The 15394-nt window shown below is 31.3% G+C and overlaps 1 protein-coding gene across 5 annotated transcripts; it reads right to left on the bottom strand.

Annotated features, from left to right (window-relative positions):
* Window positions 1-5993: 5993 nt before the first annotated feature.
* Window positions 5994-11813, bottom strand: LOC108343517 (acyl-CoA-binding domain-containing protein 6). 5 transcript variants are annotated; one of them, XM_017581846.2, is made up of 17 exons: window positions 11675-11812; window positions 11362-11432; window positions 10934-11006; window positions 10690-10842; window positions 10496-10573; window positions 10233-10337; window positions 10057-10123; window positions 9908-9969; window positions 9287-9426; window positions 9009-9135; window positions 8796-8910; window positions 8420-8508; window positions 8011-8097; window positions 7590-7934; window positions 6648-7163; window positions 6503-6562; window positions 5994-6298 (listed from the first exon to the last, which is right to left on the bottom strand). In XM_017581846.2, the coding sequence occupies exons 2-17, from the start codon at window positions 11397-11399 to the stop codon at window positions 6218-6220; spliced, it is 2136 nt and encodes a 711-aa protein (XP_017437335.1). In that variant the 5' UTR covers window positions 11400-11432; window positions 11675-11812; the 3' UTR covers window positions 5994-6217. The 5 variants fall into 5 exon arrangements, 4 of the variants coding, with proteins under 4 accessions (XP_017437335.1, XP_017437336.1, XP_017437337.1 ...); XM_017581847.2 differs by having other exon boundaries at window positions 8011-8094; XM_017581848.2 differs by having other exon boundaries at window positions 8011-8094; window positions 10934-11003.
* Window positions 11814-15394: the final 3581 nt, after the last annotated feature.

Below are 15394 nucleotides of genomic sequence, written 5' to 3'. Positions count from 1 at the left end.
TTTACAAGAATCAAAAGGAAAAGGAAAAAAAGGAAGATGGACCGAAAGAAACTTAGTATAATAGAGATTCAAAAACATATAGAGGAAGAATGAGCTTTTGATATATTGTTTAACTCCTTAGTTGATCCAAAATAACATAATCAAGGAAAAAGTAAGTGCATACTTTATTTTAAATTAGGTCAAACTGATTTGAAAAACTAAACCAAGATGTATCTTTATGCACTCATATTTATCTAGTAGAATATTTGATGGTTTGATATTGCAATGAATTATTCTTTTTGAATGTAAAAGCCTATATATCATATCACAAGTGCATATGATAAGAATAATAAAACCTAAATGTAGGAAAATAGACTACACTAGAACTATTGAACCTACTGTAAAGCTTTCACCATATCATGCATAATGTCGTGAATAGAATCTTCGGAAAACTTAGTATTTTGCAATTCATCCACATAGTCAATACCAAAAATTCCCAAGATCTCCAGATTAAAATTCATAAACATATTTATATTAGATATGACCATTTTACAGTAAGATAGGCTGAGAAGGAATCAAAAGCATACAAAAAAATAAAGAGTCGATGATTCATACTACTAGGAGTGTAACTTCAAAAATAGTGTACCTTGTGTAATTGTTGTGGTATGGTGAGCAGATCACCTCCAATGGGGTGTTGATCACCTCCAATGGGTGCTCTAAAATCAAACATAGGTGATTTCAATATCCAATTTTGTCTGGATAAATAAAAGTATAATAAAAACAATTTTCATTTCACATGTCCCTAATTTGTCTCCATTTATATTTTAATTACATCTTATTTCACCACCCATTATAAATTTCAATTTGTCTCCATTTATATAATAATTATATCTTAATTTTTTTTTGTACGTTACTATCGTTTTTCCGCTATCTTACGAGAGTAACTTCAAAAAAACATTGTGTACCTTGTGTAACTGTTGTAATATGGTGATCTTCGTGCTCTACAATCAAACATAGGTGACGAGAAGTCTTATACACTTTTGAATTTCTTTTTTACTTCCAGAGCATGTCTCTTAATAGGAATATTACCAATCACACAATTTAATTACTTTGGTATAAAGCAATTTGGAATGAGTCCTACACATATGAAAAAATCATTAAATAAACTACATTATATCTGTTTTGTAAATTGAATGACTTACCTCAAGGACCTTATTTATCCACTCTCTTAATGGCGAAAGAGTGGTTAGTATTCTTCTTCTTGCCTTTGTGAATGGTCTTGAGTATTCATAAAAAGATAAACTAACGAGTGACTACGCGCGGGTTTGTTTTTTCTTAAAGTTTATTTTTATTGTACATAAATAAATAATAAAGTAGTCGATAATAAAAATTAAATAGTTAATGGATTAAGGAAAATCAATCCCTGGAAATTAAGAGAGAAATATATTATTAATTTATTCTTTATTTTATTCTTATTTTATTTTTTTGTACGTTACTATGGTTTGTCCACTGTCTTATGAAAATAACTTCAAAAAAACATTGTGTACCTTGTGTAACTGTTGTAATATGGTGAATATATCACCTTCGACACAATGCTTTAAAATCAAACATAGGTGACGAGAAGTCTTATAACTAATAAGAACCACACTTTTTGAAACATTTTTTTTACTTCCAGAACATGTTTCTTAATAGGAATGTTACCAATCACACAATTTAATTACATTTGTACCAAACAATTCGGAATGAATCCTGACCTTCAAAAAGTGCGAAAAAACACATATGAAATAAATAATAAAGTAGTGGATGATAAAAATTAAATAGTTAATGGATTAAGGAAAATCAATCCCTATCTTAGAAATTAAGAAAGAAATATATTATTAATTTATTCTTAATTTATTCTTTATTTTATTCTTATTTTTTTTGTACGTTACTATCGTTTGTCCACTATCTTATGAGAGTAACTTCAAAAAAACATTATGTACCTTTTGTAACGGTTGTAATATGGTGAGTAGATAACCTTTGACACAGTGCTCTAAAATCAAACATGACGAGAAGTCTTATAACTAAAAAGTAACCACACTTTTAAAACTTTGTTTTACTTCCAGAGCATGTTTCTTAATAGGAATATTAGCAATCACAATTTAATTACATTTGTATGAAGCAATTTGGAATGAATCCTGACCTTCAAAAAGTGCGAGATCATTAAATGAACTACATTAGATCTGTTTTGTGAATGGAATGACTTACCTCTTCAAGGACCTTATTTATTCACTCAATGGCGAAATAGTCGTTAGTATTCTTCTTGCCTTTGTGAATGTTCCTCGAGTATTCATAAAAAGAGAAAATATTTCAACTGTAGGTTCGAGTGACTACGCGCGCGGGTTTGTTTTTTCTTAAAGTTTATTTTTATTGTATGTAAATAAATAATAAAGTAGTGGATGATAAAAATTAAATAGTTAATGGATTAAGGAAAATCAATCCCTATATTGGAAATTAAGAGAGAAATATATTTTTAATTTATTCTTTATTTTTTTTACGTTACTATCGTTTGTCCACTATCTTATGAGAGTACTTCAAAAAAAATTGTATACCTTGTGTAACTGTTGTAATATGGTAAGTAGATCACCTTCAACATAGTGCTCTAAAATCAAACATATGTGACGAGAAGTCTTATAACTAAAAAGTAACCACACCTTTGAAACTTTGTTTTACTTCCAGAGCATGTTTCTTAATAGGAATATTACCAATCACACAATTTAATTACATTCCTATGAAGCAATTTGGAATGAATCCTGACTTTCAAAAAGTGCAAGAAAACATACATATGAAAAAAATCCTTAAATGAAATACATTAGATCTGTTTTGTAAATTGAATGACTTACCTCTTCAAGGACCTTATTTATCCACTCTCTTAATGGCGAAATACTCGTTAGTATTCTTCTTCTTACCTTTGTGAATGGTCCTCGAGTATTTATAAAAACAGAAACTATTTCAACTATAGGTTCAAGTGACTACACGCGGGTTTGTTTTTTTCTTAAAGTTTATTTTTATTGTACGTAAATAAATAACAAAGTAGTGGATGATAAAAATTAAATAGTTAACTGATTAAAGAAAATCAATCCCTATATTAATCGAGAGAGAAATATATTCTTAATTTATTCTTTATTTTATTCTTAATTTAATTAATTTTTATGGTACGTTACTATCGTTTGTCCGCTAATAGCTTCAAAAAACACTGTGTACCTTGTGTAACTGTGACATCCGGGCACTGACGAGGGCGGGGAGTGACGCCGGTGCAAGAGGCATGGTGCAGGGGGCACAGACAAGGAGCGGCTCCTGGCAGCTTCGGGTGGAAGGGGTACATGGACGAATCGAACATACACCGTAATGAGAGGGATCTGGAGACTGTATAGGTATGAGACTATACGGTTGAAGGATAGCTTAAAGGGATTGATTTGGTTACTCATATCGCCAAATGCATTTGCTTTTCGGTAGCCTAACTCATAAGAACTCCATAGTTAAGCGTGCTTATTAATTCAAAAACACATTGTGTACCTTTAAAATCAAACATACGTGTTGTCCCTCCTTTTTTATAAGAAGGTGTAGAGATGGAACAAGAAAAACGTTATGTAACATGGGATTAGGTAATTATGTGCGAGTTTTACTTTTAATAATTGTTTTTATTTTATGTAAATAAAGATTAAAGTAGTGAATGATAAAAATTAGATAATATTATTGTAGTCATAATATCATAGTTAAGACAATAAAATTAAACATTGTTTAAGCATATATTTGTTCTTTACAAACTTAATTGCAAGCATTTTAAAATGCAATAATACATAAATACATAATATATAGTAGAGGGCCGAAAACATAAAATTCAAATTAAATATTTAGTTCTAATAGTTTAAACACAATAAAACTAAAATTATTACGATAGTATTTTCATCTGTAAAGATTTATACTAAAAATACTATAAGATTACGTGAATTTTTATTTAAGTTGATTATCGATTTCACACATAAGTTTTTTATATATACTATTTTTGGGTGAGGAAAAAGAAGAAAATGCATACTTTTTTCTACATCACTAGTTAATTGTATTTATGTAAAATTAAGAGAATGAACTTGATTAATGTACATTTGATGCAAATTAAGTTGACACTTTTTTAAAAGTGAATAACAAGTTGACACACAATAATAAAAATAGGAACAAATTAAACAATTAAGCCTATTTTAAAAGTATCTTTCAAGGTGTTATTATTGAAAATTTTGATTTGGCATCCGCCGGATTACATTAGCTTAACTCTTGAATCTGGACGCTACATCCTAAAATATTGGAACAATTGATGGGTGACTGGAAGAGCGCATGCTGTGTTTTTAAGTTAATATACTTCAACTATGATTTTTCTTAATGTAACAATTTGGTATTATAATAAACATTTCCTCTCCATCCTTACCGCTGAGCATATCCATGTGCTGCATGCTAGTTCTTGATGTCTTTACTATACTCCTAACGTTTTGCATAAGGTTAAACACCCAGAACGAAGCAGCAAAACGGGGTTTAGAGCGTTTAGAGAAGCAAATGAAGGTTTGTTCTTATTATTTAACATGTATGCTTTTCTAAATAAGTCTGATGATTGATTGATTAATATTTCTAAAGTCTCAACTGATTAAACTCATTGCTCAGTCTTTTGACTATGTTATCTGGAATAGATGCATGGTCTAGTCCAAAATTATAATTTAATTGATGAGGGTAATATTACATAAAGTTGAAAAATTGAGCAAAGTTAAATTTAATATTTTGCATCATTTGTAGGGTGTGAAGAAGATGAAGACAATGATGTTGAAGACGCCGACGGAGATCAAGACGAGACGGAAGAAGATGAAGACAGTGAGTGATGTTGAAGACGCCGACGGATATCAAGACGAGAATTACCCTGGAAATAGTGTTGAGACTTCATTAACAGTGGGGTGAGAATTACCCTGGTGGCCTACAATTACAAGCTTGGCTTCGGTTTGCCTTAACTACTGCAAGTATTCACATCAGAAAACTAAGCATTTCATACTGTTGGATCTCATACCCTAAGGCTGTATAAATATGGAATGTAAGGATTAGATGGTGAAATTTCATCTCCAGGATGATCGGATATTGGCTAAGTGGCTGAGTTCCATTTTGTAAGGCCAAAGATGTCTCAGCTGGAAGCTTGCCTTATGTCCGCTGTAAAATTTATTTTCTTATTTATGTTTGTAAAAGCTATGATATATTTGTTAAAAAGTTAGTCAAGTGAAAACTGTAGACAGTCAACTTTCACTTTCTGTAACACTGTAAAACAACTGTTCATTTTAATTGTTTTGATCACAAGTCAAAAGATGACGTTCCATGTAAGTTTTTCTCTTTATTCTTTAGTGTAATCTTTTCTCTTTATTCTTTAATGTATAGTTAGGTAAAAGAATAAAATGTGCTACAATTTAAATGAGTGGCAACAGAAGTTAGGTTCTATCATTACTAGTCATTTTAAAAGGGGTTGTTTAAATCTCTCTGACCTCAAATTTATGTGCATGTGGGTTCCTCTCATCATTTGCAACCCTTGTTTCATGAAGAAACTTATCTTAATATATGTAATCATGCATATATTAGTACTTTCAAGTTGAATTGAATAGAATATGCGGAAAGAAATAAACAATCCAATCCAGATAGTGATATTTATAACTTGTTCATTCTGATATTGTACAAACTACCCAACCCTTCCTTACCGAACCAATCCCAATAGATTTATTTTCTGTTCAATCTAAAACTTAAATGCAGTGATAATTTAATTAGCTTCTAACTATTAGTACTCTATTTTCTAAAATACTATTAGTTACATTTTTATGCTAATTTTAATTTTTATTTAACTTGATCTGTTAAAAATTTACGTTAATTTATTATTTAGAACGTTACAAGAAAATTAACAACTTATTTAATTATCATTTATTTGACCACGTTTTAATTATACTAGGACTAATGAACTCTTTATCAAGAAAGGTGAAGCTCAGTGGTTAAAAAACATCATTACAGATCCAATTTTCTCAGCCAAAAGGTAAGTTCTATAAAATGTGCTTGTCTTTCTGTAGGTCTTCAACGCCATCATCCAATTGCACTTCCCCTGATAGATTGTGTCCACATAATATAGAAGGATTGTCTCATCATTTGTGCTGAAGTTCATAGGCATGTCATCATTTGACCTTGCAAAGCATTATACGTGAAAAGGTTTCCTAGGAGTAGGGGCTCGATTCTCTATTGATTGAAGTCTCTGTTTGAGATGGAAAACTTCAACCTATGCATACAATATAGATGTTAAGTATGGTGAGAACATGAAAATTACTAGTGAAAATATATGCTAGACTTTTATGGCACAGAAATTCCAACACAAACAGCACCTCAATTTGAACATCATAATTGGACATACAAAACAAAAATTATATGGTTTACCAAAACGTACAACAAAGACTTAATATTCGTAATCAATCCTAGGATATACCTGTAATTGGAATGCCCTGGCTCTTTCTGCTGCAAGAACCCCTCTGGTTGAGTGCAATTCCTACTAAAAGGATTTTACTAAGTCAACAAAGTTTTTATAAAGATATGCAATGCAAGTACTTTCATCAAATGAAGGGTTTATATACCTTTTGAGTGTCATCAAAAACAGCCTTGAGGAAAGCCACATCATGCTCAAGCCTTACATTGTCAGCATGGACCAAGTTCGAAAGGTTGTTAGCTTCTTCTTGAGATAACTCTGCACTCGCCAGTTTCTCTCTCAGCAACTCCATCTCCTTCAGTGTGTCAGATAAGTTTTTTTCCATCTCCTGCCGGCTTTTAAAGGCAGATGCTAAACTTTTCTCAGCAACTTCTCTGCTCCCTAATGCAGCTGACAATTGCCCCTCTAGAATGCCAAATTTTCTCACTAGGGAAGACATTTTAGTTTCATAATGATGATGGATGCTTGAAGCAGCAGACAGTGATCCTGATTTAACATTTTCTGGGAATGACACATCATCACTTTCTAGCAAAAGGTTTCCAAATGCGAGGTTTTGTTGATTTGAATTTCCAGATACTGAGAACTGTTCCTCCATGTTGGTCTTGGTGCCACTTGATCTCATTTGACTACCAGGGTCATTTTGACTTGTTCTATGATCCGCAGCCTGAAGTGTATAGTAAATTACAGTATTAGGTCATTGGCTTGGCATGGGGATTGGAATGATTGCTACTGATATTTAATACAACCATATTCCTAACATCAGAATAAATAGTTCTGACCTTATGGACTACTGAAAATAATACACTTATATGTGAATGTGATGATAGGAAAGGAGTGAGAGATGCATCAAGTGAACCCTAGTAGAGATGACAACATAAGCACCTTGGCTTTTCAACAAAAATGATAACAAAAACTTAATTTTCCGCACATGCAATGCAACTGAATGAATGGCAGTGACTAGGACAGTGTCATAGTGACATGGTCTAACCCAGCAATGAAGCAGGGAGACAGGATCAGAAAAGAAGCTGATTACATTGTCTTTAACTATGTAGAGATATTTAGAGGGTAGATAATGGGAATTTGTGTTTACCTGAGGGAAAGAACTTTCATCTTCTGAAAGTTTGTCGATCCTGACATCTGGATTGTATTCTTCATGATGATCAAATTGCCTGCGAAGGGAGATCTTGGTAGGGAGGGAATTGGAATCTTGTTCAAGAAGGGTTTCAGACAGAGATTTCCTTTCAGAACCGTGTTCAATTACAGATGCAAGATTTTGTCGCACAACAGAGTCAATCAAATGTTTGGAAGATTCCTTTTTAAGTTGAGAAGCCAATCCAGCAGATAATGAATGTTTTTCAAGTAATTCAGATCTTTGACCTTTGGTCGAAGTTGGTCGCTTTATTGATTCATTTTTTTCTGTAATCAACACTTCCACCTAATACAATCAAGAAAAAGGTTAAAGGTACCATAAGAATTAACTCACACCACAACTTTATGCATTTATGTCAAACCTGATTTGATGGCTCCTTTTTGGATCCCCCAAATGCAACAAGGAAGTTTTTATCCTTGTGTTGCACGAGTACAAGGCTAAAACCCTGCTATCATAACAGAAATAAAAAACCATGCTTGTTTAATACTGTATAAAGTCAAGCATACAAAAAAAAGGAACTACTGCTGGAGATTGAAGAAAAAAAGTCAGGAAATGTAAGATACATGGTAAACTAATTGATAGACTTTACAGCCTATAGGTTGAGAAAAAATCTAATTAAAAAAATACAAAACTAAATTATAGCCAAAGATTTCATCAAAATCGCCAAATGATTAAAAGCATTAATTTCAATAAATGCAGTGAGATAACCATACGAGGTAGCAGCAGAATATTACAGGCAAACCGGGCAGGGAAATTTTTAAAAATCTAACCTTGTTGGTCGTAATAGAAGATGGAGGTGACCCAATTGCCACAGACCACTCACTTTTTACAACATCATATACCAAAGTCTCCCCGTGTCCTGAAATATGCAAAGAAAATTAGAAATTTAAAAAGGAAGAGAAGAAGATATTTGTAGAGACCAAATCTCAAATTCTCGTGTTCTTATAATTAACAGATGAAATGATGACTGGTAACAAAGATAATAGGAATAAAACAAATGCAACATAGTAACCAAGAACCAAATCAGTAAATTCATGGATAAATTAATTTTTTGATGCTGCAGTGTAAAAGGTTAAGCTTAAAATATATAAATAAATAGTATGCTCTAGTATTATGCATAATTGTTTCCTCCATTAGAAAGCATACGTTTTTTCTTGCTTCCACCCCCTGTAATATACCATTTAGTGCCACATAATACACCACAGCAACCAGCTCTTGGAGATGGATGGAAACCACGTATTTTTATTCTTGACCATGCCATCTGAAAGAACGTATATTTCCATTCATTAAACAATGAATGAGCATTTAGTCTTCATCTTGAGGAATAAAAAAGTTTCACTAAATATAGAGAGAGCTCACTGTTTCAAAGTCAAGTGAATACAAGTCATTCAAGGTCCTGGATTTTGATGTTCCTCCAAATATAAATAGAATTTTACCATCATAAAGAGCTGCCACATGGTTGAATCTTGGACAAGGTGCTGCTCCCCTATAAGTGATATAACAGCATTACTTATTAAAAGTAATTATACATTTAAATCAAGTCCTTATCAACAGATAGTCACATGAAATTCGAAACTTTAGTTTTTGAAATTGGCAAAAAACAAAAATCAATCATAACAAAGTATCATCACAATTACGTGTAGTGAAGTGGAAGCCATGTCAAGGACTTGAGATCAAACATATGAAGATCATTCAGTTTCCTCCTTTTGGCATCTTCTCCTCCAAACAATATTAAAACAGAGTTAGCCATAACAACCGTGTGACCGCTGCGAGCAACCTACCAAGAACAAAACATTGGTCAGTACTGCCTAAACAGATTCAAATAGAAGAAACTCAATTATGACACATTAGATCAGGCAATGTTTATTTTTTTCATTATAGAATTAGTTCCTAGTTCTTAGATTATTTGTGTGCAACTGTTTCAGCTCATGTCTTCCAGAAAATTTGATAAAGACTTACTTTCAGTTAATTGAGAGGGATAAAATAGAGGTATGTGTGTCGAAACTGTAATTCAACTACACCAGATTAAAAAAAAATGAATATAACAAATACAATGGACAATTTCTTAATTATGTTAATTATCTGTAAATTATTTACTGAACCTAGACATAATAATACTAATACATATATAATGATTTCCACGATATATGATTTTCTAAGTAATATGATTGGGCAAGATATGAAAATTGCAATCCAAGAGCATATGCCCTAACATTTAAATTCATAATATTGCAGTTTATCATATGAAAATTGACTACCGGTATGTCTCCCTTTGCTTCCATGAGGGACCAGCACTCTGTCTCTGTATCAAACACCCAAACTAAAAAAACAAAACTGACAATTAGAACAGTTTTGCCACATGAACAAGGACAAAGCTATTACATATGTGAAGAAGAAGAGGGTGAACCAGAAATTTTGTCACTTGCTGGGTCTGTTTTCCCTCCAATAAGGAGTGCTTTTTTCCCCCAAGAAACCTGATCAAATTATCATCAAACACAAGAAAGTTGAGACTGGAATAAGTTGCAACCATAGATTAAAGTAAGCACTCTGCGAATATGTTGTAAAAACCATGTATTAAAGTACCAAACAATGCCCCTTGCAAGCAGGAATCTTTAGTGGAAGACTGCTAGGCGATAAGTAAAGCTTAGAGGATGCGGTGGTCCACAAAAATCTGTCAAAATTTAGCACCTGGCAATAACAATGAATTGTATCCAGATCTCAGTTTCTGTGATGAGCCAAGAACCAAATAATTATCTAATGTTAATATTGATGCTTATATAATAGGAACAATGTTCCCAGTTCCCATCATAAGTGTTCCAACTCCAAAACAAGAAATGTACCCTTACCTGCACATCGTCTAACAATCCACTCCCTGATTCACCACCAACCACTACCATCTTATTCTCAACTACCGCAGCAGCATGCTATTCACAAAGAATAATAATCAAGTCTTAACCAAAACCGCACACAAGTCATAAGACTTCCAGAAAATGATCAGGACCAAATATTAAAAATAATACGAATCACAAAAATTACATACATAAGATCTAGGAGCGGGCTTTTCCCCTGCAATTGACAACACCATCCAGCTCTCTGAGCTCCCTGATGTACTAGTATGCATCTCAGCTGTACCGGACAAAAACTGGCTGTCAATTTCCTCAGAATGACCACTTGTCCTTGCAACTCCATCACCCTATAAGAAGCTTTATCAGTGGAAAACCCTCATTGTTACAAATTCAACCCCACATAGGGAATGAAGCTGAAAATATGACATTAGAGTTTACATTTCGCTTCTGGTGATGCCTGATTGGGCTTCTAGTTCCCTGGGGAGTGTCAGAAAGCTGGACCTTCAATCTACTGAGACAACACAATAATAAAAAAATCAATAAAACATCAATACGGGTACATTTGAAAGAGTTTATTTTCAATTTTTTTGAACTCATTCTATGACATAAACACTTGTAAAACATTAATAAACTCTTGAATATAACCTTTGAAACAAATATGAAAATGGTTTAACCTTGTTCTCTCTTTGATCATAGAAACAACCTGTAGATAAACACTTACATATACTTATTCAATAAGCACTTAATTTAGTTGTTTCCCCAAATATACCCTTACCCTTAAAGAACTAGTGCTACCTCACCACCTCCGGCTGCATGAAAAGAAATTTCAAATTAGAAAGGACAAAAGGTAAAAGAAATATTTTCACCTGCCAAGTTTCATATGCCTACGAGAGAAGCCGAACATTTTGTTCTTCGAAGCTCAAAGCAGTGTCGAAATCTGAGTGAAGCAAGAAACATGTTGAAAACAGCACCAAAACTCCAAAAAGGATGACCACATTATCATCAAAGTCAAAGAAACATTTTCCCTAAACAGAATGCAAATCAAGATCGCTCCTTTTCTCTTGCCCATCAGTTAGAAAACCCGTAACCAGCTTGGAAAATTCAAAGTCCACACTCACAAGGGCAAATCAAAGAAAACAATAACACAACAATCCTCAGTGTCATGGCTAGAAAGCTCACCGACAATGAATGAAGAAAATCCCCACAACAACATCAAACTAAGCAATGTGGATGAGGTGGCAGCGGTGAAAGAGAGGATATACATTAACTTATTAACAGAGAGGGAGAGAAGGCACATGTTAGCATCAGCACTTGACAACGGTGAAAGAGAATATTGTCAAATTTTCTACCATCCAAGTATTACATTCATATTAGTTAAATAAATATTGATGAATGATAGATAAAAATATAAATAAATTTAAATAACTGTTATTTATTGATTGAAAATTTCAGAATTGTAGTTAAGAAAATATGTTTATTACAATATGTAAAACTGGTTTTTCATATGATTTTTTGCAGAAAAAGATTCTCTTGCTTTTTCTAAATAGTGCTGCTCTAAAGATACGAGAAGTAAAACTCTTTCTCATAAAAAAACATAACATTTTTGTTTATGAGATTAAAAACTGATATTTTTAATCAGTAGAAAATTAGATATCTTCGTTCGATTCAAGTGGGATATTTATTTTTAAGTAATTGGAAGAAAATGTTGAGTGTTTAAAAAAAAAAGATAGGGTGGGGTCCAGTGTGCATCAGTGATGGTTGACTGAATGCATGCATAGGTGTGTTCCTTCCTGAAACTTGTGTGGGAGAAGAATGAGGTAAAAGATGGCGTGTATGACACCCCACGTGTGTACCCTGTGGGTAAGGGTAGTGACCCTAAGTTAAGAGACAGTCACAAACACACAATGAAGCATTTGTCTTTGAGATTGTGATTGATCATCATCACCGGTGATTGAGTCTGATCAATCACTTTTCCCCTTCTTCTTCTCCTCTTTAATATGTTTCATGGTATTTTCTATGTTCAGGTTCACCAACAGCACAAAAGTGGTCGTTATTTGCTGTTTGTGACATCATTTAATTTTTGTTCATCTTCTATGATTGAACCTGTCTTTGTACGAAAATAAAGCAGTTTTTGTTGTTGTTATAAATTGATACAATTGGTCTCACCCATATTAGCCTCATAATATATAAGACTATTTAAAAACTTGAAGCAAACTCTTTAATAGATTAAATTTGTCTTCATTAATTATAATTAATTTATGTATAAATTAAAAACATTTTTTACAGTCATATAATAAATATTCTACCAGTTAGCTTATATACAGTTAGTTTAAATTTATAAAGAAGTTCATTTTAATTTTATTTTTAGTTTTAGTTTTATCTCATCTTAGCTGAGAATCTCATCCAAAAGTTCATAATATTTGTCTTAAGTTTCAGAGAAATGTTATAAAAATGTACATGCTAACATAATACATTTTCCAAATAAATTAGAGGGTGAGGTTATTCGTTAACCAAACTTCAAATAAATTAATGTATAGGTTCCATTTAATGAGTAATATTAGATAAGAGGAGCATCAAACATACCCAAATAAATAAAAGACAAGTTTTTGTCTTGTATATAGTTTGTTAATTACAAACAATACAAATGTAAAAGAATTGATTATTATATTTTTTTGGTTTTATTAAAAATTATGCATTTTTTTGGTCATTACATTGATATGCAACATGATACGATACATTAATTAAGTTTAGTAAAATTGGATTATGATTAAACTAACACTAATCAAAAATCTAAAAAAACTTACATATAAAAATTAAATGTATGGTTATTGAAACTTTTATAATGTATTTATTATAGTATTAATTGTTAAATTGATTGAATATCATACTAAATTAAATATTAGAGTATTATTAACCGGTATAGAGGATCGATTAAAAAATTTGAATAATAAGAAAGGAAATTGAAGAGTATGAAAGATTATTTAAAGTGAACACTGATGATGATGATTTCTGTACCTGAGATTGATCGTATATGACACGAGGGATTCTTCCTACACCTCACATATATCATTCTGCACCTTTAACTTTTATTTAATTTTCATTTTTACCCTTGTCAGATGAATCCTTTAACCATGAGACAAAAAAGTCTTACACCCCTACGCATTTCATTTTTCTCCATGAACGTACTTCATATTCTTTTTCACTACAACTAATTGTTACTTTACTCTTTGTTTTGGATGTAGCCGCAATTCCAACACCGGTTTAGTGTTGTCACATTTCGAATTATGGTTTTTTTATACTTTTGAATTTATTTCTTAATTTTTATTAATTTGTAATTTTTTTAATATTTGATATTTTTCAATTTGAAATTTTATTTATTTGTTTCGTATTTTGTAATATTTTTTAAATATTTTTTGTTTATTTCAAAATTTATATTTGTTTGACTTTTTAATCTGTAATTATTTATTGATATATTTTATTTATTTTAATATGAATTATTATTTAATTATTTGTTGTATTTTTTGACTTTTTGATTTGTTTGTTAATTTATTTTTAATTTGTTGTTTTTTTTATAATTTAAAATTCTTTAAATATTATTTATTATGTATTTATTTATGAATTTTTATACTTTTTATTTTTTTTCTTAATTTTTTAATTAGTAATTTTATTAATATTTAATATTTTTTAATTTGAATATTTTTAATTTGTTTCGTATTTTGAAATTCTTTTAAATATTTTTTGTTTATTTCAAAACTTATATTTCTTTATTAAATTTTCAAAAACAAAATAAAACAAAAATAAAAACATATTGATTAACAAATAAATATTACAATTTAAATAAACATATAAAAATATTAAACAAATGAAAAACATAAAAATATTAAACAAATAAAAAACAACATAATATATATCAAAAAACAAAATTAACTAAAACTAAATAAAACATTAAAAAAATAACTTAACACAAAAACATATCCGAGCGCAATTTGAGGTGCGCTAAAAACAACAGTTTGTAGTGTGTCAAACATTAATCGAATTTTGAAATTCGGTTTAGACTGGTCGAATTTTGAAGTGCGGTAAAATCTAACTGACGTTCGAACGTCGATGTTCTCTTAACCGCAGTTCGAACACCGATTAAGGATATTTACAATCTTTCACCATCTTTTCTTGCCTTTCTCCTTCACAAACCACACAACATGGCTATTATTAACATTCAGATCACAATAATGTATTACCATGACACTTGAGAACACAAGCTTTTTACAAAGAACAACTTATCACTGAAGAAATGATCAGTGAAGGAGTGCATACAGTGCTTATATACACAATTTAATAGATGAAGGGTAAATAAGTCTAATAGAAGGTGAGTATGAAATGGGTGAGATGTAGGGAGAAGTACTCATATGACACCAGATGTTTTGTAACTTTTTCTACTGAAGCAACAGGACGTAATAAAGCAGCATTATCGAGGCTGGTAAAATCATTTGAGAAATGTGTTCACTGTCAAGAAAATGTTATTGACAATTTTCATTTATCATGAGGAGGGTATCCAAATTTGTGACACTTGCACAGGCCCAGCTGGAATATAAAATACTTGTCAACCTTGACTTCTGAGATGAATGTATTTTAAAATAATATTAGATAAAAGTTGTACAAAAGTGACACAGTTATTCATTTGTTAAATATGATTATGACTTTTGCATACCAATTTTATCTCTAACGTTAGTGCTTTTCATTTTCATCTGTCTCACACGGAGAATAATACTGGATTACATATTCTTTCATATCGTTTTATTATACATATATAATATAATTCCGGGAAACAGATAGTGTTGGAGGGGGTCCAACTCCATAATGGACCTATCCTGAGTACATTTTTTCTCTAGAATATAACCACTT

Source organism: Vigna angularis, chromosome 6, assembly GCF_016808095.1.
Source record: "Vigna angularis cultivar LongXiaoDou No.4 chromosome 6, ASM1680809v1, whole genome shotgun sequence".
NCBI classification, from domain to species: Eukaryota; Viridiplantae; Streptophyta; class Magnoliopsida; order Fabales; family Fabaceae; genus Vigna; species Vigna angularis.
This window is presented reverse-complemented; position numbering and strand designations above follow the sequence as displayed.